This window comes from Drosophila subobscura, chromosome U (assembly GCF_008121235.1).
Source record: "Drosophila subobscura isolate 14011-0131.10 chromosome U, UCBerk_Dsub_1.0, whole genome shotgun sequence".
Lineage (NCBI taxonomy): Eukaryota > Metazoa > Arthropoda > Insecta > Diptera > Drosophilidae > Drosophila > Drosophila subobscura.
In genome coordinates, this window is record NC_048534.1 from 21,660,438 (window position 1) to 21,687,800 (window position 27,363).

The 27,363-nt window shown below is 40.4% G+C and overlaps 3 protein-coding genes and 1 non-coding gene across 4 annotated transcripts in view; 2 read left to right on the forward strand and 2 right to left on the reverse strand.

Moving 5' to 3' along the window:
* Positions 1-1,398: 1,398 nt before the first annotated feature.
* Positions 1,399-1,470, reverse strand: Trnae-cuc. The gene has a single exon. It is a non-coding gene; the product is annotated as a tRNA-Glu (tRNA).
* A 5,499-nt stretch (positions 1,471-6,969) lies between these two features.
* LOC117901878 lies at positions 6,970-11,165 on the forward strand. The gene is made up of 3 exons (XM_034812836.1): positions 6,970-7,116; positions 7,169-7,375; positions 11,138-11,165. The coding sequence occupies exons 1-2, from the start codon at positions 7,006-7,008 to the stop codon at positions 7,346-7,348; spliced, it is 291 nt and encodes a 96-aa protein (XP_034668727.1). The 5' UTR covers positions 6,970-7,005; the 3' UTR covers positions 7,349-7,375; positions 11,138-11,165.
* Positions 8,796-27,363, forward strand: part of LOC117901874 — a 148,471-nt gene continuing 129,903 nt past the window's right edge. Inside the window, 2 exon segments of the mRNA XM_034812831.1 lie at positions 8,796-9,322; positions 24,356-26,787. Of these exon segments, the coding sequence (XP_034668722.1) occupies positions 24,675-26,787 (2,113 nt within the window). The 5' untranslated portion in view covers positions 8,796-9,322; positions 24,356-24,674.
* Positions 13,531-14,145, reverse strand: LOC117901877. Its single transcript, XM_034812835.1, has 2 exons — positions 13,886-14,145; positions 13,531-13,828 (listed from the first exon to the last, which is right to left on the reverse strand). Exons 1-2 carry the CDS (start codon positions 14,067-14,069, stop codon positions 13,572-13,574), a joined length of 441 nt encoding a protein of 146 aa, XP_034668726.1. The 5' UTR covers positions 14,070-14,145; the 3' UTR covers positions 13,531-13,571.

Here is a 27,363-nt window from a genome sequence, read left to right on the forward strand (position 1 = left end):
ATAGTATTACTGTTTCAGCTGGCGTCAATGACGACGCCGACCAACTCAACTGAAGGTCATTATACATACATTTCGCATTTTGCGTTGGCGACGTCTCGATTCTTCTTGTGGCCCCACTCTCTGATATTCAGCGATTACGAGTATATTGAAGGTTTATTAAAGATTGTAGTTCTATATAGGAATAGAAAAAGGATACCTTCAAAATTTGTAACTTATTAACTTATGGTTCAATCAGTCTCCAGAATGGAATGTTCGAATTTCAATGTGAAAAGATTACTAGGCATCCCTTTTGTCGATCAGTCTGGAGCCTGCTTTGACTTGTTTTTGGTCCGTATTTTTATTTTGTTGGACTTCGGCAGTGGAATTGTGTAAACAGCAGCGCGGCAGAAGACAGGCGGCAACAAAAACAAAGGCAACGCAGGGAATGCGAGTAAACAAAAGTTATTTCTTCTTTTTTTTTTTTTTTTTGCACAGACAATGCAAGAAAGTGGGGTCTCGGCTAGGGGGTGGACGCTGGTTGATGGTAGAATGCGGGGGACAGCAAAAGACAAGACATGAACGGGGAAAGGGCAGAGCGACACGCAGAGAGACCGAAAGAGTGACGGAAAGCAAAGCTAATGAAGATGAGACTGATGAGTTTTTGTTGCTCTACTCTTTGCATAGGGTATTATGTTTTTGGTCCTGCACAGTCTCTGCAATGCTGAGAAGGAGGATTTCCAATCCCATAAAACTTATTGCAAAATGTCAAATGAATGGGCAATGAATATTCAGGTTTGATGCATTTTTGAAGTCTAATTTACATAAGTGTAGAGATCTGTGTGACTCCAAATTAGCAATTAAAAATAAATTCGATCAGCAAGGGTATTAAAAGCTTCGATCTTGACTGGCCTTTCTTTCTTTCTTGTAGTTATTTTGCTTTACGGTCGCCTTTTGTTGTTGAGCTTCGGCTGCAAAAAATATGCAAAACAGCAACAATAATAATGGATGCAAGGCAGCAAAATACGCAAATAGAAGCAATGAACTTAATTAGTTGTTGCTGTTGGTGCTGTTGTCAAAGAGCTTTTGCGGTAGGGATGTGCAGAGTGGAAGAGACAGAGAGAGCGAATTGAAGAGAGTGCGTGCATGAGGCTGTGTGTGAGTGCCTGCTGTGATTTGGAGATTGACAGTGGGTCTCAACCTTTGATAGTAGGCTGCGTTTGCGTATCTTTGTTATGCATAATACTACATGGGTATGGCAAATACTGTAATTAAAGCGACACAGCTACACACAATACATACATAGGTGTATTCCTGGGTTTTTGTTCAGAAATATGTATTTCTTTTATTTAAAAATACTGAAACAGTAATTTTTCGGTCCATGCTTAGAAAAAACAATAAAAAAAGAAACTTTTAACAGTTTTCCCATACCGGGAATTGAACCCGGGCCTCCCGGGTGAGAGCCGGGTATCCTAACCACTAGACAATATGGGAGGTGGAATATGAAAAGTATTTTTCCTTAATGAGCACCATGGAATATGCTTAGGATTTATTTTTAGGACCTTAGACGAATTAATATGGAATTAGTATAAATACATACATAAATATACATATTTACATACATATCTACATACAATATTTGGAAGTTCCTAAAACGGAAGTTAGTTGAACCAAAAAGACTACTATGCACTGAAGTTTTTAATTTCAAATTATGTATGTACACATGTACATAAGTATGAAAAAATATACATAAATATGTATGTACATACATATGTAAATAGTATGCATGTACATTCCTCTACCCAGGACTGTGGAGCACAAATAATTTATTTTGTTGTCTTTGAATCTAACTGTCTTCCCACCCGTTAAAAAACAATTCGCAAACCTTGGCAAAACTTCAAGCGGATGTAAACAAATTTGTCTTTCGTTCGTCATTTCCCTCTTCTTCTTCTTCCTTTTTATCCCACCTTTTGCACCAACCTCGATAAGGTTGAGTACTAGCACGCCCTGTGGTATGCATCACTTATTTGCAGCCGAGGCAACTGTACCCCTGAATATAATTATGATGAAATGTTTATTTAACTATGTTGCAACCCAAAAAATGGTGGATTGTTTTGATGTGTGTGGGTGCATTCTATACGTATTTTTTTATAGTTTTTATAATTTTCGGTTGAAATGTTTCCTCCATGTTGACATTGTTTTTCTGAACGGAAAAAAATACGCTTGTCGCATTTATTTACTAACCCAGACCCAGAGCCGTACCCGAGGGGGTAGGGACATGGAGACCCATCTTTTTTTTTTTTTTTTTTTTTGTTGTTGTTGCAACTGTTTACTCTTTTTCTTCTGCTTATTTCTCCTCTCTTCTGTTGTTCCATTCGGATAGAAACAACAACAACAAGAGAACAGCACAGAACTCCCGTTGCAATTTCGCATTCGTTTTTTCGGTCTCTCGCTCTTTCGTTGATTTTTCGTGTGCATTCAGCAAAAACTGTTTTCTGTTGCGCCCAATGCTGTGTTGTTGTTTATTATACCTTGTATTTGCACAATAAAAGAGTATGCCATATTCGCCTAAAACAGAACAAAAATGAAATAAATATAGTCGAAATGCAGTTCATTGCATGCCGTCAGTCGATTTGTATGAACTTCAGGATATCTTCATGTCTCTTTGGTCTCCCAATCTCTGTGCTGTCCATCCAGCATCCATTTTGGAAAATTTAAACAATTTTGTATGCATGGAAAATAATATGGTATTATTTTGGAATCAAATTCAAATATATGCGTGTGTATATTTTCCCATTTTAGGAATACCTTTGACCGTATAGTTTTCCAGAGCTTTTAAGAGGGTATTCCCCTGGTCGAAATATCTGCCATAAATCTTCTTAAATTTTGTTGTTGGGTGTTTTGCCCCCCCTTCTGGCATGTTTTTGTTGCTTCTCCATGTACGACTTGTGTTCCGTGTGCTTTTATTACTGTAAATTTGCGAAAGTACAGCTGTTAACAATAACAATGACATAGAAACACTCCCCACAGAAGAAACAGAAACAGAAATGCCAACGCAGCTATGCTCCGATGGCAAAAAAAAAACAGATCAACTAAATGCAGAAAAAAAGTAATTAATTAAGCATTTTTTTGGACAACGAACGTTGCTTACACGTGAGCTGCATGTGGGTGGCTGGTGGGTTGGCGAAGCACTGTCTGCTTATGTTTTAGCCTTAGTACTTGGCCTTTTTGTGTTGCTGTCTTTGCTGTCTTTCTGGTTATCTGGAATATGTCGAATATTTCGCTGCACTTTTTCATGGCTGTCGCGCGCTCGCTTCGCTCGGTCTGAAGCCTTGAAATGTAATTGAAAAGGGCACAAAACAAAGCAGCCTCAACTTGTTGGCACAGGTCTTCAATGTGGGTCTAGACCACATAGTAATGTGAATTCTTCTAGGGCTAATTTTATTAGAGGATGCTACTGTTTTTTTGTGGGTTTTTTGGAGAGCCAAGAAATAATGAATTTAATTTCTTTTATTGTCCTAACAATTTACCTTATAAATCTTAAAAACTTTGAATTTCGCTTCTTAGAAGTGTGGAATGTCCTCTTGAAATACCAATAAAACTAAGGCATTTTCAATGATGTATCCAAGAATGAATGCTCGAAAATTGAGATATGTCAACAAATTGTTGTACTTAATTTTGAATAGAAAAGCGGAAGCGGTCCAAGCAGTCAAGATGTGTCCTGTGGATAGTAGTGGATCTAAAGCTCTGCGGGCGGTGGCTGGGGGGGATGGTGCCTGTGCCTTGAAGAGTAAACGAAGTCAACGAAGGGCCAACAGCATCAAAACGAAACAAAAACGTACAAACGAACCAACAACTGAATGAAATACAATAAAATTTTAAAACAAACAAATGCAAACACACAAAGAGACACACAGACTGAATGGGTGGGAGATGGAAAGTAGGGGGTGGCAGAAGAAAGTGAGACAGACAAAAAACTGAATAGAAAGAGAGGGCGAAACACACACAAACAAACACAACAAGGAGCCCAATGCGAATGCTACTAATGAGCACTGAAACAACAACAATGAAAGAGATGGAGCAGGACAGGAAGGAGGAAGTGGAAGTGGAAGCAGAAGCCCAATAACCAGAGGAAGTGGGAGGTGGCCGTGGCAAAGGAAGAGCCAGGGGGAAGAGGTGGAAGAGCAGTCCGCAGCAGGCGTCGACATCATTCGTGACAGTCACCTAACCATAGAAACCCCTCCCTCAAGTCCCTTTTCCATTGCTGCATTCTATGGCTTTGAAATAAACAAATAAAACTAAAAACAACTAAGAATACTTAATGGAATATTTGGACTAACACTTTACCCTGTAAATGCATTTATAGTAGATAAAAACAGAAGACAACGAAAATTCTTGTGGTTTGCCAGCAAACACCTTTTAGGATGGATTTTGCATGTTCAGTCGATCCATAGATATTTTAAATCTAAGATCTTGATTTAAGCTTTGTCGAAGGGTGTCCCAAATCGCCTACTTTTGACATTTACTAGTGCATAGTATAAACATTGAATTTAATCATTGCGATGGATATATTAGAAAATTATTTTTTAGGTTCGAATTCTTGATACCTCTCTATACTATAAGTAAGAAAGTAAAATACAATGCAATATTTGTGCCTCAAGATCTTTTGCTTTTCTAACCATTCTACCTATTATGCATATAAATATATGCACGAGTCAGTAGCAAAGATAAAAAAATATATACTACGAGTACATAACATGAGTAACGTGGCTGGATATAGTTACTGAAATGTTTATTGTTCATTTTACATATTTATGCACAAAAGCACCATCTTGTTCATGTTACAAACACACTCATTAATCAAATCCATCCTTCAGCTTTACTCCTACAGGGTATAACAAACAACAACGACAAGGAACAGTTGTGTTATATAGTAAAATGCTTATTTACGCATACAATTGCACGTGAGAGAGCAACCCACACCACAGAGAGAGAGAGAGAGAGAGGGACAATCTCTGAGAAAGAGACAGCAAACGGACATGGGCCCCAGGGGGTGTTGGTTGGTGGTGGGATGGGTTAAAATAGGAAGTTTTGTTTGCAGTGCTCACAGCAACAGAGCGGAGAGACAAACACAACTGTAACTGTAATTGTGTGTTTGTTTGCTCGAAACTTCTTCCCCCGCCGCACTCCACTCCACACCATCACGACCCATACCACCCACTTTGAATCAACCTAAGGCAAGGCCCTCCTGTACAACCCGCAGTTGTCTGGTTTCTGTTTCTATTTCTGTTTCCCTTTCGTTTCGTTTTTGGCCAAATAAAAAGTTTGTTGAGAACATTGGCAAATGTTTGTTTTAGAAGGCAGGAAAATGCTTCGGTGGTTGCGACATTATTATCGTTATCGTAATCATCATTTACATGATGATTAGAATTAACATCATTATGACAATCGTCATCGTCATCTTCATCAGCGTTGAATTGTTTTGTATTTGTCTTTGTCTCGTTCATTGGCTTCCTTCGTTTTCTATGCTTATTGCTTCTGTTTCTGTTGCTTGTTTTTCCAACTGCTTTTCCTTACTTTTTATTTAATTCCAGAATTGTTGGAAATACTCTATACCTATTGGGAGATTTTTAGCTAGTATAATTACTTTATTAATTCTAAAGAAACATCTTTCAAATCCGATTATAGATTATGTTTTTAAAGGATCAACAAATGGCATTCATTTTCACTGATTGGCTTTGTGCTAAGAAAACTCATTGGAGATCCAATCATTCATGAACAAAGATTAAGATTTCCAACGACAAAAATGATAGCACACATACAATCGTAAAAGAAAGTGCATTTCGATAGCGACCACATTGATCAATGACTCAGGGGCTTCACTTCTGGTTAGGTTTGCCTGCTTGTTTGCGCTTCATCGTCATCGTCGTTTGCTACTCGTGCTTTTGCGTAGTTTTGTTTATTTTATTTGGTTTGCTTTGTTTTATTTTTGTTTATTTTTGTTTGATTTACGTTCCCCCTTGGAACCCCCATCCTCCCAGTCGCACTACACATCCCTTAGAAATACCTTCCTCCTCACACCAGAACCACCTTATCAACCCACCGACCCACCTCAAATTGTTGGCCTGTCGCCGTGTTTTGTTTTACTTGTGCTGCTTCCTTCTCCTCCTCCTTTCTTTTGCTTTTCCTTCAGTGGGTGGTGGGGAGTTTGCCAGAGTTTGCTGTTGTTTTTTTCCATTTCCCCTACCCTCACAGCTTTTTTGTTTTCTTCTATTTAATTTTGTTTTATTTTTGTTCTTGCCTGCTCTGTTTTCTTGTTTTGTTATATTTTGTGTAGGTGTATTGACTTAAAGTTTGTTATACTTCTTTGCCTTTTGTCTTACAGGTTCCAGGTTCAATTTCTACTTTCTCTCTCTCTCTCTCTCTCTCTCTTCTTTTAGCATTTCTTTCTCTTCTTGCACTTCTTCTGCTTCTTCTTCCACTTCTTGTTATTGTGGAAGGAAACGCCTTCGAAACATTTCAGTGTTTGCTCTTCGGGTGGGTTCTAGGGGGCCGGTGGGCGGGTTCGTCGTGGAGAAATTCCCCAAGTATGTACTGGGCGGGTTCTCTTTTATTTTTTTTCGAAACTTTTAGTGCTAACATTGGACATTGGATGACCGTGCGACCATCTATAGGGCAACTTATTCGAAAACAACTGAAAAATTTATCTAGGCATATTTTCAATGGGTAGTACGGGTACAGGGAGTCAGTGGAAGTACAAGGATTTCAAAAACAACAAGTTCACTTCCCCTAGTTTAGGGTGCGGGACAGAAGATTAATCTATGCTCAAAGTGAAGAAGTAACATTAAAGAACTATCATTAAATATATGTTAAGAATTTATCTTTTCATACGATCATCATTTTGAAATACATGGAAACGTTATTAAAGTACACTTTTAAATTGTATTCAGAAATGTGGGTAACAAATTGTTAAACCCTAAATTAATAAAATCCAAAAAATATACAAAAATTTACCCCCCCGTAAGCAATATGAGCCGGACCAGAGATTGGTCTCGGGCGAGGCCTTACATACCCAAGGATAACCTAACGACCGATGCGGGAATAAGGGCTACGAAATTTCCAGCAAAAATTGACCCAGAGGTGGGCTTCATTCTATATTCTGTATGCATTTATTTTGAGATAATGTTTACAGTGTGGCCCCGTCTCGATGTCGATGATCATTGGCTGGGAGTATGCTAGGATTTGGCTGCGTGAACGCGATGCCAATGTGGCGCATCACGAGCGGGCGGCCAAACCCAAGACTGTCAAAAATGATTTCGAGTGGTGGCTGAAGCTTCGCAAGACCAACAAGCGGTTCTGCAAAATTAAATAAAGATCGTAGTTGATCAACTTCCGAAAAAGGTATACAAAATTCTAGACTCTTAAAAAGAACTTCAAAAGTAAAATAGTACAAAATCCAAATACCGCAGAAATATTTAAATAATTCTAATACAAATTCAAAATTAAGGAAATTGTAACGGCCGTTTTCTCCAACATGATCTAAAATAAAGCTTTCTAGCTGTTACTCAAACCGGCTGGTTGTGTTTTCCGCTGGTGAGAAAGCTTGCTTTTGGCTTTGTAAATGGAGTTGAAAGCTTTTGGTTGGTCATTCTTGGGTAAGGTAATGGCAGCCTGGCTGTAACCCGTGAGCAGATTTTTTTGCAAAGGTCAGACATCAGACATATCAACAGCTTGTTGGCCTTCTAAGATGTGGGCCCAACTAATTAGGTTGCTACTTGTTAATGTAAAGTTAATGTTAATGCTCATGTTAACATCAATGTTAACGTTGCTTGTGGGCTGTTTCCATAGAGAAACGTGTGCAAGTAACAACTTAATTAGTTGGGTCATATGTTTGATGTCTCCGGGTGGAGATTTTTCCAGCAATGGAAAATGGAGTTGCAAGCATTTTGCAGATTTTTGTAGCAGGTAAGACATTAGACAGATTTGATATTTTCCCAGCACTAACATTGAATTTGACGTATGGAGATGACGGGACTGAAAAGGATTTATGAATGTTCCATGAATTGATTTCATGAAATGATTACCCCTGTGAACATTTTTCAATACGACTGTCCCATCTTCACTTCTAAATGATACAAAAACCCATTTATTAGTATGCCTCTTCCATCAGTAAGTTACACACATTTCTTTTTTAATATCAATAATTCTACTTCTTTACCTTTCCCCCCTCATATTTCCGCCTTTAATAACACTATGAGCCATTAAGAATTCCATATTCAGTGTTTCTTTCACATGAATATTCCCTTTGAAGACATCATAAGGACCATTCCCTCGTCTAACGCAATTTCCTTCCATATGTCTGCTCCCTATAACCTCTTCTCAAACAGCTGTTCGAAGCTTCAGCCGGCAACAACAGTTGAAACACCCACGAAAAGCTCCTGCGCTCCTTTTGGCCCTCATACAGGTTGCAGGCTCACCCAGAAAAGCACTCAAATAACGATGATGAGCTCCCACTCAGGCTCTCACTTTTTGGGTGGTGTGTTGCCAGCTCTCCTCACTTTCTGCTCACCTTCTGAAACGAGCGCGCTCTCTCTCTCTCTCTCGCTCACCCACGAGCAAAGCAAAGGAATTTGCATGCAATTTTTGTGCTCTCCTCTCTCTCCACATTGGTGTGTTGTTGCTGCTCCCACTGCTCTCTCTCCCACGCGTCTCGTGTGTTGCTGCTGTGCTTGTGCTTGTCGCTCGTTTCGCTCAATTCGTCCATCGTACATAAGCTTTGCAGTGGCAAGCTATAGTGCCTCATTTTCCATTTTCCATGGCGGCGGCGGCGTCAATCAAACGTTTGCCGCGCTTGCAGTCGGTTGTCGCAACGGTACTTCCCTCTGGATCTCGCATGTGCAAATAGTGGGCGGTCCGTGAGTTTCGGCCACTACGTCATAATCGTAATCGAGGCATCGTCATCGTATCGTTACCGTTTTACCGTTATAAGCAGCCATGTCGTGCTTCGTTATATTAGCCGTTGCAGCGCGCAGAAAGCGATAAAGTAGGAAAAAACCAAAATTGCAAACTTGTTACGCATTTTATAAGGTTTTTCCGCAACACAAAAAAAAAAGAAAAGAAAAAGAGAAAACCAAACAATAACAAAATACGTTTCGTGTTCGCGCGCGCGTGTGCTTGTATTTGTGTTTGTGTGTGTGTTGTGTTTACATGAGCCCGTGCCCGTGCCTGTGTGTGTGAGTGCAAAATCCAAAAGAAAAAGGAAAAAGTAAAAGCATAGAAACACACTAAAACGAAGAAAACAAAGAAAGAAAAAAACACACCGTTTTTACACACAGTGCATTTGAAAGTAAGTCAAAGAGTGGTTTTTCCCTGTATGTGTGTGTGTGTGCGCTAGCATATGTTGGAATTTTACGTTTTTACATCAATTTATGATGTTTTTATGTTAGAAATTGCATGCATTACTCTTTACAGTGTGTGTTTCATGATTTCGAGTGGTTTTATTACACTGAAAGTGTCCAAAAAGTGCCGCAATATGTTAGCTTTACGCACACAAAGATAGACACAAACAAACACACAGCCAAATGCAGACACAGATTGTTGTAGCAGAGACTGCGGCTAACTGTTGTCTGTGTATATGTGGGTGAACTGGCAATAGTTGTTGTTACAGCGGGAACTGCGGCTTTAAGCAGCTGTTTGATGATATCAGAGATGGAAGAATCTGAAAAGCGATCCTTAAAAAATCCATTAAGCAGTTTATAAACATTTTGTTGACTTTTTCGAAGTAAATAATTGTAAAATATTGTTATCTAAGCTTTATTATTATGCCAGGTAGTTTAGTATATTTAATAAAGATTTTTTTTCCACTGCCATCTATGTTTTACCTGCAGATATTTGCACCACTAAAAGCAAGCACCTCTTCCGCTTAGCTTCCCACAAATTGAATCAAAATCGTAGCTTCCATTTAACCCATTTCGCTTGCAGTGTATCAAACCCTTCGGTTTGCTAAAATAGGCCTGTTTTTTCTCTTTGTTGCTGCCACAAAACGTAGCAAGTAGTCGCAGCAGCGGTAGCGGCAGCAGCAATAATAATGGCAAAAACAAGTGCAGTCAGCAAAACCAACTCAACCAGTCAACCAGCGTGTGTTGCACTGCACTGCACTCCTCTCCCTCTCTCTCACTCTCTGTTGCCGCCACACTGCCTCTGCCTCGGTCGTTGCATGGTCAGGGCTTCGTTTCTTGGACTGCTTTTGGCTTCTGGCCGCCTCTCTCTCTCTCTCTCCAGCTGCGCCTCTCGCGAAAAGCAAAGCAAAGCTCAGTCGACACTTGTCGCGCCTTTAGAGTGTCTTTGCCCCACTGCCTCGTGTTTGGCCCCCCTAAGCTCTGCTCTCTTGGCGCTACCATCTGCTTCTTTCTGTCTTTTGGCATTTGGGTTTTCTCCACTGCCACCCCACCCTACCCTACCTACCCTCCCACCAGTTGGCTTACATTGAAAGCTTTTGCGAGTTTCGTTCGATTTCCATTTGCTTTTAATTGCATTTATGCATTTTTAATCGAGTTTGACTTTGGTAAGCTTTTTTTCACCCCCCCGCGGCAGCCATATGCTCCAACAACTACGACTCGTTTCGGCTCCAGAGGGGCTTTCTCTCTGATCTAAAGACAAGTTTACGTCTCGTCTGCCATTTTCGCACAAAGTTTTCTAATTGGCCTTGACGACGTCTTAGGGCTTAGACCCAAGCCCAGACCCAGCCTCTAGCTTTCAGCTGTGGCGAAAAGTGTGACGCGAATTTGTGTGCGTCGCAAATGGGATAATTTATTTGCAATTATAATTCAGTTCATTAAAGTTAATTGAATTAGGGGCTGGCAAAGTACATGTAAATATCCAGCAGAGTAGTGCAAAAGGAAGGGTGTTGGAGGTAAGCAAGTGCTACTGGAGAAAATGTTTGGACATGTTTCGTTGGGGATTTGTACAGATTTTACATGTTCTTTTTGTACCAAGAAATGTCTATTTATAGCAGAGATTTAATAGGTTACATGGGTATATTACATGGGCAATTTAGTCAGACTTAAGCCACAGAATGTTGCCCAAAAAGAAGCGACAAGAACTCACTCAATATGGAACCTGCTAAAAATGTATTTAAAAATGTTATTCAATGTATGAAAATATTTCGTAATCATAAATTGCTAAATTCATCCAGAAAATTATGAAAATGTAGTTACATATCTGGAACAAAAATCTGGAATAAAATTCTCAATATGGAACCAAAGTTTTTTTTTTTTTTTTTTGCTCCCTGAAAATGTACACCTACACTAGGGATTAAATATGTCAGTTCCAAAAAGATTTCAGTTCCAACAAGCTGTCAGTAAAGTGCTTTAAAAATATGTATAATATATGTACAAACATTTTCCACCTTTCTAGTTAAATCCTGTTCTCAACAAACACACCGGAAGTTTAAATTTTCAACGCAACACACATTTTCGGAACATTTTCGTCCAACTTTCCGGCAACAGCTGTTGCATCCTAAACAAACATTTTGCGACGTATCTTGTACCCACAGCGCAAACCCCAACTTAACCCAGTTGAAAGCTCAATCAAAGCCACAGCCACCCACTCAAAATAAAAAGGAAACAACTTTCCAACTTAACATATGTTTATCTGCTAATCATGGAAATGCGATGCGGTGTTTCAGAAATAAACAGAAAAAAAATGTATTTAACTAGAAAAGCTGAGAAAAGAAGAGCCGGTGGGCACACAGGGGAAAAAAGGAATTGGCAAAACAGCTTTTCTGGCGAAAACTCAATACACATATGATATGGGGGAGGAGCTGGGTGGGCGGTGGGATCCGCTCAGCCACCATATGCCAAAAAGCCAAAACCAAAATTCGCACACAACAAAATGCTGCGAACCTAAGCAGGCGGCTTTTGTCATTTCATTGTCTGGCCACGCGCGCATCGCCAGCCACCAGGCAAGGTCCTTTTTATAGAAAGGATGTGCGGATGTACACACACACACACTGTGGTGATTCCCTGCTGGTGTCCGTGGTACGCTGCTATGTATGCCAGTATGCCGAAAAAAAAGAACAAGACATAACTTCACTCGCTTTGAGTCTGGCCCCTACGCAGCCACCCACGCACCCACAGGCCCACTGGGAGTACCACCCATCCATCCATCCACGTGCCCTAACATGTACCTTGTTGTGCCCGTTCCCCTCCCCACCAAACTTGTCATTTAAACATTTGTTGCACTCTTCGCGTGGAACTCAACACGCGCTCGTGTGCCCCTCGTAGTTCCACCACACTATAGCGCCTCTCTTTTTCTACTCTCTCTTGCTATTGCTATTGCTATCGCTCTCTCTTTCCAACGTTCTATCTCTCTCTCTGTCTGGCCTCTCTGTTTACATTGCATTTGGCGTGCGTTGCTCTCGCGATGTAACCCGAAGCCGGTCCGACGTCATCGCAAAGGTCAAAGCAAAAATGAAAAGCAGAACATTATAAAGAGTACTAGAAAGAAAGTAGAGGGGGTTCTGACCGAAGCTTCAGATACCCTGCAGTGGGGTAAGGTATATTTTTGCAAATATTTAAAGTTCTTAGACGAATTCTTTACTGTTCTTAGCAAAAATATAAGCTTAAAGACGTATCAGAACAGATGGACAATTAGTCACTGCTGTTGAGGCTAAGCCCAAGACTACCTTTAGGCATAGGGTCTCCCTTCTCATGGCTTACAAAACTATGACCAAAATCGGGACACCCGTCTCCTAGGAAATACATAAAAAAAAACGACTGGTTTCAAAGCTTTTTGCAAAGTCAGGGAGGTGAAGTGTGTTCTGCCCTCTCGATGTGGCACGGAGTGTAGTGCGTTGCGGTGTGGTGTAGTGTGGTGTTAAAGTGTGGTAGAGTGTGGTGAAGTGTCGTATAACGGTGCTGGCGCGAGTGTGTGGGCGTCTGTGGGCGTCGGAGGGTGGGTGTCCAACCATATGGTATGGTCAATGCTCAGAGAAAATTGGCATTCGGCGAAGGGGACGACGCTTCATTTGCTTTTCAAATTGAAAAGGAAGCGTCGCGACATTGTCGGGGCGTCATGACATCCCTATGGCCGTTGTCCTGCTTTTCCCCAAGGGGTCCTGCAGTTTGAAGATTTGTCGTCCTACGCTAATTGAGGCATTTGTCAACTTGCGTAAATGAGCAATCATTTCTCAAAAGAAGAGACTCTGCTGCTGACGCCTGGGGGCATTCGAAGATACAAAGTAATAAAGAAATATGCAACAATTCGTGATTGAAATTTTGTAATTAAAATGAATTTCCATTGTGGGGCAACTTAAATTTGATTGGGGAAATTAAATTGTTTTTGGGGGGACATTTTGTAATTTGTTTAACTGTCAAGAATGGTTGGGAGTGCATTTCATTTTTAACTAATTATTTATTTTGAATTATTGCGACAAAAAATGAAACTAAGTTAAACAAAACGGCAAATTTTAATGTTTTATGGGTTGGGATAAATATAATGAAATTTTTATCATATTTGCCAGAACTTGGGATTATTTTCGTTCAGTTGTTTGTATTTAAAAAGGTTTCAAATTGGCATTATTTTAGATGGTTTAACTACTTGACAGCCTTATGTTTCGAGCTTATTTTCAGCTCAGAAGGTACCATAGTGATGGTCGAGGTTTGAGAGTCGTCTGCCACTTTTTTAAGTTTATCTTTAAGCATGAGTTGTTTCTTAGAGGAGCTGCCCTCTGATTTGAATGTCTTCTTCTCCTTTTTAGACTTTAGCTTAGGTTCTGGTTTGTCTGTCATATCCAGGGCTTGCATTTCACTCATCAGCGACTCAAAGGTCATCGGTACCAAGTAATAACGACCTAAAAGGCAAATGTTATCTTAAATTTAGCACAGATTGTTCTGCTTCATTTACTTACCATCCATTTTCTGTAAGAAACCCAAACGTTTGCCCATTTCTAGGGTCTGCTTCACGGGTTTCTTGATAGCTTCTTCTGGCAGATCGGTGTGCGTCGAGATGGTATTGACAATCTGACGCAGTGTTGCCGGTAGCTTCAGAAGCTGCAGTGTGTGCACAATTATGGCACCATTAAAGTTCGGCATGATTTTTGGTGTTCTATTTCAACCGATTTTGTGTGACGTTTTGTCAAAGAAAATGATTCTATGAATGAAAATTGTAGGATCGATTGCTTGGTTAGCTGTTAAGTAAGTGAAATTTATTGAGTGACTTGCTTTAATTTGAAAAAAGATTTATGAGAAATAAAATAAGAATAATGCTAGTTAATATTTGTAACTTAGAATTAAAGAATTCATATAAAATGATATAAGTTTCTATGATGATTGATAATCTCAATAAATACTCAAAAAATGCACAAAATATATAGTAAATCTGAGCCACTGCCGAGTTGCTCGAAACGATCGGCGCACAAGTCGGAAACCAAAAACAATTAATATATTTAATACTGAAAATATACAGTTCAATTGATGCACCATTTGGTACATATAAAAAACCAAAAAAAGGTACAGTTCAAAAATAACTTCCACCAATTGAATCGTTTTAACTTTATCTACAACACCTGAAACCAATGAATCGCACAATTTCCTCAAATATTTCATCAGAAGCCACACAAAAAGCTGGAGAATAAATTGGTTGGTAACAAGTATTTTCCTTTCGCTGACTTGCGTCAAGCGGTTATCGCCTTTACATAATGGAGCGAGAAAGAGAGGCGGAGCAGAGTGTGAGCAAGAGTTAGCCATATCTATCAATAATCCCCAACAAACAAACAAACAAACAAAGAACAAAAAAAGCAGAGAGAGAGAGTAAACTTTATCCACATAACAGTTCAATATTGGCTTCTGATATTTACATCAGGAGACGGCGCCTTTTGTGCTGACGTTTTTCCTGCTGCTGTTGCTCCGGCTGCTAGTCCTAATCAGCGCTGTACAGTTAGTGGAAGAATCTAAAAATAGCATTCATCGCCGCCTACACACGAGCCAACTCTTTGGTAATCGCACGACGACCGACCGTCTGCCATATGGAGGTTTAATTAAACTGGGGAAAAAACAAAGAACAGAGAAAACAGAGAGAGAGAGAGATGTTTTTATAGGAGCAAAACAAGGATCAAGTTTTCGGGCACATAGGCGAGGCATCAATCATGTTTATAGTGGCAATTAGAGCTTAAACAGCTGTCAAACTTGACTGACAAGTCAAGATGTCATTACTGTTGCATCAACAGCAGCAGGAGAAGCAGCAGCTCTATGAAAATTATGCGTGGGGGCTACAAATTGGTATGATGACAGAGCTGAACAAAAAGCTTTCATTGAGTTGCAATAACAATATTAATATAATGGCAACAAAAAACTTTGACAGTTGCAAAAGTGCACGAATAGTGGGAGGGGGCAGAGAGGAGATGCCTTTGCTTTGCACTCCTGGCCTGTCGCTGTTATTGACAGGCAACGGTAATTTAATCAAAAAGTGTCAGACAGAGTTTGCCATATGGCAGCCATCGAAGCGTTCACGCGACACGCCGCGGCACTCTAACGTCGCTCCAATACGCAATATGGGTGTAAAAAATGGCTAAGAAGGATGTGACTGTGAGGGAAACGAAACAAATGATTGATACCCTTTTGATAAGTCAATCTATATAATGTGAAATACATATTTAAAAATGTTTTTACTGATACGAGATACAATTTGAGACAACTGCAATCATCATAGAGCCTTCTGTTTGTAATATTTGTTCGCCATTTTTAGAAAAACTTCAAAGAAATGGCCATGCCTTGTGCCATTCATACCCTTCTTTTATGCAAAAATAGCAAGGACCCGTGGGCAGCGCATTAAAGTATGCTATGATTTTTGGTTTAGGGCCACAACAGACGCGACGCATCGCAGCTCTCTTCCGTTTGGATATCCTTCTGTGTGTGCGGGTTAAATTCTGTTTGATTTCCGTTTTGGATAGAAGCCTAAAAATAGAACCAACCAACGAATTAAATGAAGCTGGCAGCTTCACAGAAGTCAGAAAGACAGGCCCGAACGAAACGAGAAACGTGGCCCAAAGCGAACATTTATTTAACATGTTTGATGTTTCCCTCGGTTACGGGGAGTCAAACTGTAGAATTTGCTGACTGCCAGACCAAAAAAATCCCGGAATCCCGGAAATTCGTATGTTGATTGTTTGGTTTCAACATTCTGTTCTGCAGAAGGAAATAAAAATATAACAAAAAAAACAAAAGGTAAATTCAGGAAAATTCTTTTGCTGAAAATGCCATTTAAAATGCAGTGTAAATGTTATTTTAACACTTGTCAGTGTGCCCAAACAAAACATGACTAGATTTTTTTATGGACAAAAGAAAGAGAGGGAGGAACCTTATAAGGAGCGACAGACAGAGAGACTCAGAGAGTGAGAGAGAGAGAGCATAAGCATAAGAAATTTTTAGAATGACAATACTGTATGATAGACACGCTTCACGCTTATTATTTATGGCAAGGGAATAAAAGTTAAACTGGGAAAAACGTTGATGCCGAGGTAATGGTCGATGCTTTTCGTTCCACAAGGTGTTGTTTTGGGTATGCGATGGTTTTTCTTTTTATGGGACCCTCAGGTAAATAATAAATAGAGAACATATTAGAGGTGGAAAGCTGAAGTAATATGCAAAGTAATGGAGGTGTGATATAAATAACAGAAATAGTAAAGAAATAGAAAAAAATATTAGAATGGAGATGTGGCAAACAAAGGTAAAGGTATTTTAAAGGTAAGAAGCATTCATAAATCTAGATTTAGAGATAATGGATGCGCCATGAAATTTTGCTTAATCTTCGGTAGTAACCGACAGGTAGTTGCTGACATTTTATATATGATTTCATATTACATATTTATACAGAAAAGATAATGCATAGATAGGAAATGTCTAAAAATATCCAAAAAAATGTATGTATTTGCATATTATTATAGATATTGAAGAGTATGTAGGCCATGGACGGAATATGATAAGTTTAACGTCACATGGTGGATTAGTGAACAGATAAAGGCTATGGGTGGAAAGTTGGATAGACATGGAGCTAGCTAGATAGATTAGACAGAGGGCTAAATAGGGACAGATATGCATCGATGTGGGTATGGTTAGGTAATAGAATGATAGATAATGATGCAAGTCAAAAATGGAGTGATCTCTAGACGAGCTTTAATTTCTCTTTAATTTTAAATAAATATTGTACATTTGTAGAGTTAAATGAAAGCCCGAAAGTTGCTGTCCGTACCTTAATTTGAGAACCTTTTTAAGTAAATAAATATTCAAGTTTTTGTTACCAATTTACCAATTATATTGTGTGTATTTCTTGAATTCTCGTTGCTGCACTTTTCAGTACATTAATTTAAGTTTAATTTGATAATCAAATATGCTCAATTGAACAGACAAACGTCATGCCATTCGGGCAAACAAATTCGCACGACATACGATTTTATATCTTCTTTGACATTTATGCAGAGTCAACAGAGAATGGGAGACAGGGAGACAGTGGGCCCCAAAGGTATGCGTATATGTACCGTATAGGGACTACATAACTATGTGACTGTGTGATAAACGACTGCTTCACCATTTTGACAGTTATACTTGCTGTGTTTTATTCGAAAAGATGACCTGCCTTCTGTCTGCTGTCTGGCCATCTCTTTTCTGTGGCACTGTGTCTCCCATCTCTCCAGGGTCCACTGTCTCCGGTCCACTGTCTGTCTACTGTGGCTCTCCCGTCTGTTGGTCATGTTTGGTGTGTGTATAAAGAGCATGCAAGTGACAAATTATATGCACAATGGGCAGCGCCAGTGCCCCACAGACCTTCATACCTCCATATCCCTGCAACCCCCTTCCACATGCCACAGAGTGCGACAGATGAGTTGTGTGGAAGTGTCAGCATCAGTGTCAGGGCTTTGGCTGGGTTTTTCTCCAACCCCAGTAAAATGTTTTATGTCCTGCAACGGAGACATTTCTGCCTTGTATAAAATATGAGTTGCATTCTGCCATAAACTTTGACCTGTTCTACCTTCCAGTTTACTGTGCACAGGGACTCCCTTTGTGTGAAGCTTCGTGCCACCCCTTAACTGCAACCATCTCGTATATCACTAATTGCACTTTGTTTATTGTCTTCGTGTGTTTCGTGTGGCCCCCCCAACTTCGTCTTTTGTGTACGGCCTTTGTAATTTAGTTTTATGTCAGGGACGTGCTTTATCAACCAATTGACAAATATGATACCCTTAGACTGTCGATTTTAATTGACTTGTTTTTTGGGAGAGGCCAATGAAGCGACATCTGCTACAGCAAGTGATTTGAATATGCTTGATTTGTGTAGAAACTACCAAAATGTTTAAAGAAAAGCATCTGGTGGTTCAGAAGGGTTCGAATTTTGGAGTAAAATGTTATCAAAATTTCTTGTTAAAGGTCTTGAATTTAGTTCAAAGAATTTCTCTGCATAAGATACAAATTTTTAAGTAAAATTTCTTTAACTATTTCGCTTAAGACTGTTTTTGATTTTGTCCGATTTTTAAGGGAAATTTCCTTGCTTCGAAATGTTCTTTGCTTAAGACAGTTTGACTTAGGCTTAAGCTTCTTTTCCTTGGCTTTACGAACAGATAACAGTAAAGCTCTTACACAGTGGAAAAGCAAGCGATGCCTGAAAGTATGCTGCGAAGAAGAAGGAAAAAGAAGGAATTATAAAATGTTTTTCCGACAGCAACAATTTGTGCTTGTGGCTCTCCTGCTGTGTGCCACCACTCCTTTTCTTTTTTTTTTTTGTTCTTTGCGTAAGTCAATTAATTGAAGCCATTTCTTGTGCTTACTCTTTGGAGTGGGGCTTCATCAACAGCATCATCTACAGAGCACCACCTCCATTGACAGTACCCCAGTTCTGCAGCTTCAGTTCTTTACCCCATCCTCCTTATTCATCTTCAGCTGTCTGTGCTCCTTCTTCTTCAGACACATTTCTCCTGGTCGACGGTTGTTGAACGTTTTTGCGTCATCTTCATGCGGGCAACTTTTACGCACTTGCGTCTTAATTACTCACACCGTTTGGGGGCGCCACACAGACTACTCCAGCTCTTTCCATTGTGGTGCCACACCAATTCCACGCTACCCACTCGTTGTCGCCTGCTGCCACCGCCACCTGCCACCTGCCACTGTCACGCCACCCCACCCCTGTTTCCATTCTATGTTTGGGCTTAAATCCTTAAGCTCCTTTCACAGTGCCTGACTGTCTGCAAGCCTCTTTCTACATTTGATTCTGTTTACCCTGTTGCAGGGTATTATCATTCCCTGCAGGAGTTTGCAAGGTAAAACATCGTTTAATATATTTGATTAGCTTTAAAATTTGTTTGTCCGCATGTGCGCTTATCTGTGCTTATGGTTATTACCCGTACTTTATTTTTGTACTGCAAGTTTTGTGGATTGAAACTTTTGTAAGAAAGTTGCCTCATTGGATTTTGCATTTTGTATTTAGAAATTTAGCCTGGACTTGGTGACTGTTTCCCTCTTTTTTTTCGTAGGGTATTTCAGTGTGCGTTGTGCTGTGCCAACTTTGTTTCCTTTCAGGAATTTTTCTATGTTTTGGTTGAGCCAGGAGAAATGTAGGCTAAGCGGTGCTCGCTCATTTGGCTGGAGTTTCTCTCATTTTTTTTACGCGCTATACTCTTAAGGGATAAGGGTAGATAGATTATGTTGAGCTGGTTGATGTTAGTGGGAAAATATGTTACCTTGGAGCCATAAAAAATAAAAAAATAAGGACTGCATCCATTAATCAATCAATTATTCGCACTTGAGTCAAGTTTGTGTATTATTATACACCTACAATTCATTTTGTTTGCCTTCCACGTTCCCAAAATAGAATCATAGCCCCCGGAGGGCATTCCATCTTCGGTACTTGTACTTTCTCTTCCCCTTCAATCATTCTGTTATCAAAAGAGCGACTAAGGGGCCCGCATATGTGTATATTTGCCTTTTCCATGGCTCCTTCATCATCATCATCCTAGTCGCTGAGGCGTCCGTCCCACTCATTTGCGCTCCCACATTTTCCCATTCCTGTCTGGCTGCTGCAACATGTTTGCATTTCATTTGTTAGCAAGTTGTCAACATTTTAGCCATGTTATAATACTTTCCCTACTTTTTTTTATCATCTCTCCTACGCTGACTCGTTTCTCTCGTTTTTTTGCAAAGTATAAAAGTATCTACGACTCCCCCATTAAAGTTTCTCGATGGGTTCTTTTTTTCTTTCTCAAGCGAAGACGGTCCTCTGTCATTAGTCAAATGTCGTGTCATGTGTATGTGCTGTGGATGCGCGCGTGCAGCGAATTTATCATTGGGGCGAGGTGGCATCTTAGATACGACGTGCCGTATGCGCAATAAAACAAATTAATACACATATTAATCATACGCATCGTGGGCCGAGTCCACGCCACCAAAGGCCAAAGATCAAGAGCTGTGTGCGTATGTGTGGGACGACATCAAAAGTGGGGTCAGCAGAGCATCATCTCTTGTGCAGACTCATAATCCAAATGATGCCCTACGGTGGCGTTGAAACTATGAAATGGAAATTGGCGTCCTAAATGGGTTTCGTGTCCCCCTGCTTCAATGTTGTTGTTGGGGCTACACGCATATTTGTTGCGGCCTGGCCGTCTGGCCGCCGGTGGTCATAAAAGTGAAGTCTAACTTGTTGCGTGTCCTGAAATGCTGAAAGCTTGAAATTGGTTTCGGTTTTTCATGTTCCATGACGCGGGTGGGGAGTTGCTGGCCTTCGCTCACTCATGCGTCGTGAGAGAGTGGGTGGCAGGGAAAGAGAGAGAGTACGAGCCTGTTCCTGCGGAGAGCACTAAATGCTTTTGAGTGAAACTTTGAGTGAGACAGCACCGTGTGACCTGTTCACGTGGCTGCCACAAAATATTTCCTCTTCTTTGGAGTGCTCTTCTCTGGAGTTGAAAGTGGCGCGGAATAGCTTTTGCCTTATATTCGACAAAAATAAAGTAAGACGATGCCCAAATGAAGGCAGCCTCAACGTGAAATTTCAAGTTTACGCGTATCTTAAGTCGTGCAGCGAAACTGTTTGAGGGATTAAGATTGCCATAGATACGCGAAAGATAAAGCTGCATTCAAGGACGGATTTGCCAGTTGATAAAAGGTGTCATGTTGCATGAAACCCTACTCTGGTGTATGCTGAATGATGAATTCTACGAGTTTGTGGTGAGGAAAATGGAATGCGTAGAATGTGACTGGTTTAACAAGTCTCTAAATGAAGCTTAATTGATTCTACAAGAATGGCGTGGTAGTCCACAAAAGACAAAGGATTAATGAAATATGTGCAAAAATGTTGACTACAAAGCGTGGCCCCTGTCAATGGAGAGTTGTCTGTTCAGCTGAAGCTATCTGCTAGACACGTTTCAGGTTCACTTTGACGAAATACGAGAAAAGGAGAGACAGCTAAATAGTTAATGAAAGCAAATAAAAACGAAGAATAGAACTAAAATGGTTGAGAGACTCCTCTGAAAATATGAAACGTCTATGAAACTATTGAAGCTGGTTTTGTGAATATTTTTATGGATAACTTATTCATGAGAAGCACTAAGAAAGCTAGATGTAGAAGTGTTTAGATACCCTAACATGTCAATGAAAAATGTCCTTATCAGTTTTGTAGCTCTTTAAAGATTATATGGAGCTGCCTCTGAGTTTTCCTATACACTCGTACATATATCTTTAAACCTTATCCTAAGCCTCAATTTGCCACATGGTAATATATCAACTTATTGTTGTGGTTTTTTAATACTTTTTGTTGGCTTCTTGCGGTGCTAATTAAATTTGTAGCTTTACTTATTGTTGTGGCCATACATGCGCTCCCACACGCACTCACCAGATACCAGCACACACACTGGGAGTATCTCTTTTTTTATACCATGCCATGCCCCGGAACCCCTTTTAAACGCCATTCCTTTGGCGCCTCTGCCAACTTAATTGCATTTTTTCAAGTTTGCGATGCGCGCATCGTTTTGCAACTTTTTGCAACGTCCCTCGGCTCCTTCCCCTTAAACTCTGGCTTTATACTGATAAAGGCAGCTGCCACGCCCACTAAACGCCCCAGAGTGGGGCTTCTGACTCTCTGACTATCATTTATGTTATGACCAAAGTGTGCTTATTAAATCATTTCAGCATTAATTTTAATGTTCGCGCATATTTAATTGAAAATGAATCGTTTTAATTATGGTTTCCCTTTTGATTTTTATGCGCTATATACATATATATGAACATATATATAAACATACATACGTATACATATGTAGGTACATACATATACCTTCATGCCACCGATATCACAGTTTTTGGAATGTGCAAAAGTATTTGCTTTATTTGAAGGTACACATTTCCGCATTTCAATTATGAAATTGTGCATTCGGAAAGGAAAATGAACTCACAAAATATTTTGTGGTATAGTTTGTAAACAGTTTCTCCCTATTTTTGCCCCACACATTTCCACCGATAAATTGTATCCTAAAACGCATTTTAGATAACATTTTCTATTGGTTTTTTGGTGGTTCTGTTTTAGTTGTTTTGCGGCGATGGTTTTGGGCCACCATAAATTTAATTTTACCTAATTAATTTTTGTGCAAACTTTTCGCTTTTCCAGTGAATATTTAAAAACTTTTCTGCGCAAATTTATTTTTGCTGAAAATGTTGGCCAATTAAGGTGTTGGCTGGCAAGAGAGTGTGAACAACATTGTTTTGGTTTATTTTAATGGGCCCTATTTAATCATATTAAATATGTAGAAATGGATGGTCTCTCCACGTTCATGACAATATTTGATTACTATTTGGTCAATCTAATTAATTTCATTGAAAATTCATGGAGTTAGATATATATTAAATGATTAAATGATTTTTGCTGAGGATTTTAAACGCATTTTAATGACGAAAAAGACGTATAGAAATTGATTAATATTTATCTAAATTAGTTAACGTTTTTGTAACCAAATCTGAGTCAGTGATTTTCCAGAAATATGAGGCTATACGAAGGCTATTTTTAAACTATAATATTAAAAAAAAATTAATGGAAATGCTAATTACTATCGAGGAAGTGCCTCAAGAGTTTATTCCATTAAAAATGCAATCAGTTGCAGACCCATTTAAATGATTCTCGTTTCACCCCTTTTTTAGTTTGGCCCCCAAAAGTAGACCACACCTAAATATTGACATAAAATTGCGATAAATGTTGTCATCATAAAATCATGATTGAACACTTGTGATACCAAACGCTGCAGCTTAGACAGAAACTGCCATAAACCGAGCATTCCAAAATATTTAAGTAGTGTAAATTGAATAGAAAATCACTTCCGTACCGCCATGCTGTATGCATTATTCATATGCCTCTGGCCACAAGGACAACATTTTTGGGTCGTGTCTGGCCGGACACTCTCACACATACTTAGAGAGAGATAGAGATAGAGGACTGCTCATACGCCAGGTTGGCCGCATAAAATATTGAAATTGTTGACCAAAACGCAATTTACGCATACATATTGCATATTGGCCCATCTTTGTGTGAGTGTGTGTGTACTTGGCAGTCACGGAGAGTGGGAGAGAGATTGTTGAATGGATTTTGCATTTGCATATTGTGTAGATTTAGCTTATTTTGGTAATATTATTTCTAGTCTGTGATTTTATTTGATTTTCGTTGTGGAAAATGCATTTGCAAGTAAAGCAAAATGCATATCAATTAAGGGCTTACGTTTTTTCTTTCTGTTTATTTATTAACTGGCTTATATATCACTTTGATTTCAATTTATGTATTTTTTTTGTGGTAAATTCCTTTTTAATTGTGTTAAACACAGAAAATCCCCATGAATAATTTTTTTTTGTTTTTGGTTAAATGTAATTCCATTAAAGAATATTATTTACTCGTTCATTCGAATGAGTTTAGTTCATAAAGAAAATGCAATTTAAAATATTGTATTTTGCAATCGCTTTAAAGTTGACTTCCTGGGCAAATATTTACTGCTGCTGCAGCCTCTGTGCTTTCATGTGAACGCCTTTCGATATATATATATTTTGTAACCTCTTTGAACTTTTGTTTTAACGACAACAAGGAGAGGGAATTCCCATCTGTTGTGCATTACATTCAAAACAAACAATTGCCAGGGCAACAGGCAGCCAGACTCCCCTCCTTGTCTACTTGCATTTATGATTTGCTTTTAATTAAAATAAATATTTTATAGCTTTCAATAAACAATTTCCAAATGGGTGAGAAAGGCGGGGTGGGAGACTACAAACTTTTTGACTGGAAACTTGAGAGGGAAAAGTTGATAGAAGGTGAAAAACTCCTTTAGTTAAACAACATTCTTACTGCCTTTTTTTTGTATTCATTGCAGGTAGCAATCCAACAGGTGTAAATAATTGAGGGCAAAAACTTGGCCCTTATGACTGCTGCCTCTCTTACGCTGTAGTACTTCGTAGCACCTTGAAGCCTGTACGTGTGTGTGTTAATTTGATCAAAAAGCCAGCATCGGGACAACCACACAACGGCAATATGTTCGTGCCTTGCAGCGGCAGCAATCACAACAATTTGCAACAGTTGTTGTCGCAACAGAACATAAATTTGCATTTTTTCATTAACTTAAATGACATCAATCTAGATTAAAGCCAATCAAAAGAGACACTCAAAAAGTTATAGGACTCAAAAACTAAACAATGGCAGCCACAGCAACTGTCAGCAGTCACGTGGAGGCGAAAGATGGAAAAGTGGATTTGGTGTGTGAGGAGTGCGATTATTATGGCTCGACAGCCACGATACTTATCGACAGCAGCACACAAACGGATGGCGATGATGATGAAGATGAGGATGATGAATCGGAGGTCAAACCCATTAGGACCAAATTAGCTCAAATTGTGGAGGAAGCTGAAGCTGAAGCGGAGACGGAAGTGGAGGCAACAGCCACACCAGCAATCAATGGTGTACGAAATAATGAAGCTATTGAAAACCACACAAATATCGATATTATGCACATTGATAACAATATCGATAGTGTTACATGCAATAATAATATAGAATGTATACAAAATGATAACAATAGTGAAAACATACCAAACGGTGACAACATCAATGGTTTAGATAACGATAACAACATCGATATTATAGAACAGAATGTCGTTAGTGATGGACAAGTTTTGGAGGAGCCAAATATTGATGATGTCGAAGGACACATTCCAAACTCCACTGAAGAACATGAAGATGAAGTGGAACCAGAGCTGGTTGAGGAAGCGGTGCAAGAAGAGGAGCAAGAAGTGGAACCAGAGCAAGAACAGCCTGAGGAAGATCAGATCGATAATGTGGCCCGTCTGACAGGACTTGCTCTAGAGATGGGCTATGCACGCATCATAGACTACGATAACTTTCGCATTATCGAACATGTCATCGAGAGCGATGATGATGATGAGGGGGATGTTGGTGTTGTCCAAGGACCGGTCGCGGGCACATCACAAGAACTGCAGCAGGCCTGCCACGATTTGGTGACTTTCATCGGTGAAAGTTATCAGGTAATCGATCGATCAGGCAATCACACCCATTACCAATCGCCAGCAAACATTCCAATAGTCGATAACAACAACAATAATCGCAGTAACGATAATCGTGTCTCAGCCCCGGGTCGTAAACAACCGCATGGAATGGATTTACTGGAGCAACTAAATCAAAATCCCTCCACAAGCAGCACAGCCGCTGTGGCAGCAGCAGGGGGATCAGCATCCACAAGCAGTGCATTGATTAAGGCATATAAATCGAATCTGACACCATTGGCGCCACCCTTTCAGCCAGCCGCCCTGAAGGCCAAACAGCAGTTGCAACAATCGGCAGTGGGTGCAACAACCACCAGCAACATGTCACTTACAACAACAACCACATCGCAGAGCGGCACTGGCACTGGCACCAGCACCAGCACGCTTTATGCTGCTTATGAGCAGACAACAGTCTACTATCAGCAGCAAATGCTGCAGCCACCACAGCAGCAGCTTCAGCTCCCACTCTTGCAACAGCAACAGTTGTCCCCGAAGCAGCAGCAGCAGCAGCAACAACAACAGCAACATTGTGCTCAACATGGCGGCATGCCACACATTCATTTGCCAGCGGGTACGGGAAATGGCGCCCAATTGCTGCCTGTGCAATTGATTACCTTGACGCCAACAGCAGGAGGTGCTGCAGCCGTGGCAGCTGCAACAGCAGCAGCAACAGTAGGTGCAGCCGCCCCCACAGCAGCAACAGTGGCTGCGGCAGCAGGAGCTGTGGCAGTGGCAGCTCCGACAGCGGCAACATCTTTGACTGGCGCCGCTTGGCCACTTGTGGAGGCGCCAATTTACATAGACATCAATGGGGAATATCGTAGCTTTTGCCCGGCACATGGACCACCAGCAGGGACAGGGCCAAATGGCGCCATATCCCATCACCATCATCATGCCCATGCCCATCCACACGCACATCATCCCCATCCACATGCTCATGCCCATCATCCCCATCCCCATCTGGCACAGCAGCAGCAACAGCAACATCTTCATCATCAGCAACAGCAGCAGCAGCAGCAGCTTCATCATCATCATCAGCAACATGGGCAACATCAGCAACATTCGGCGGCAGTGGCTGCTGTGACAAATGCAGCAGCAGCAGCAGCCGCCGCAGCAGCCTCAGCTCCTCGTTTGTTGCTGCAACTGGACGTTGCAACTGTCCAGCAACAGCAACAGCAGCAACAACAACAACAGCAACAACAGCAGCAACAAATCGTTGCCGCTGGCAAACGCAGCAAAGTTTATCGAGGTGAGTGGCCGTTTTATGACATTTGTTGTACAGTTTTTCTACGCTCATGATGCCCATACCCTGGGGCTATTTGGAGTCCATATATTCTACACACACGAGTCTATATATAAGCACATATGTATATACATATGTATATATTTAGTTTGTCCAGCCTGCAAAAGCCTGACACGATCCCCCTGACTCTTCTCTGAAAACTTTAGCCATTATTTTATGCTTTGATTCATGAGAGATAGTCGAAGGGACTGCTGTTCCTCCTTCTCCTTCTCCTTCTCCACCTCCTGCTCCTCGTTTATCCATTTTGCGGTTGGGGTTTTGGGGACGGTCCGACCCATTACCAACTCTCGTGCCCTCTCTACCATGTCCTGTGCATCCTGGCCATTCCCATTCAGGGGTTTAATCAGTTAAGCAAAGCCAACAGAGTTGGCCTGGACTGGCCTCTCTATCGGCCTTTCTGCCCTGCCCTAGTCCAGTCAGGGGTTAAAATTAATTTCGAAGCCGTTGGGCGTTTTGGGTGTGGCACTGTGGCGCTCCTTTTGTGTGATTGTTTGCACTTTAGGAGGCGACCTGGCTTGAGGA

Coding starts and splice junctions, on each gene's coding strand:
- LOC117901878 (XM_034812836.1), top strand. CDS start 7,006: ATGAGCCGGACCAGAGATTGGTCTCGGGCGAGGCCTTACATACCCAAG. Junction 7,117..7,168: donor CAGCAAAAATTGACCCAGAG/GTGGGCTTCATT, acceptor TAATGTTTACAG/TGTGGCCCCGTCTCGATGTC.
- LOC117901877 (XM_034812835.1), bottom strand. CDS start 14,069: ATGCCGAACTTTAATGGTGCCATAATTGTGCACACACTGCAGCTTCTG. Junction 13,829..13,885: donor TTTCTTACAGAAAATGGATG/GTAAGTAAATGA, acceptor TTTGCCTTTTAG/GTCGTTATTACTTGGTACCG.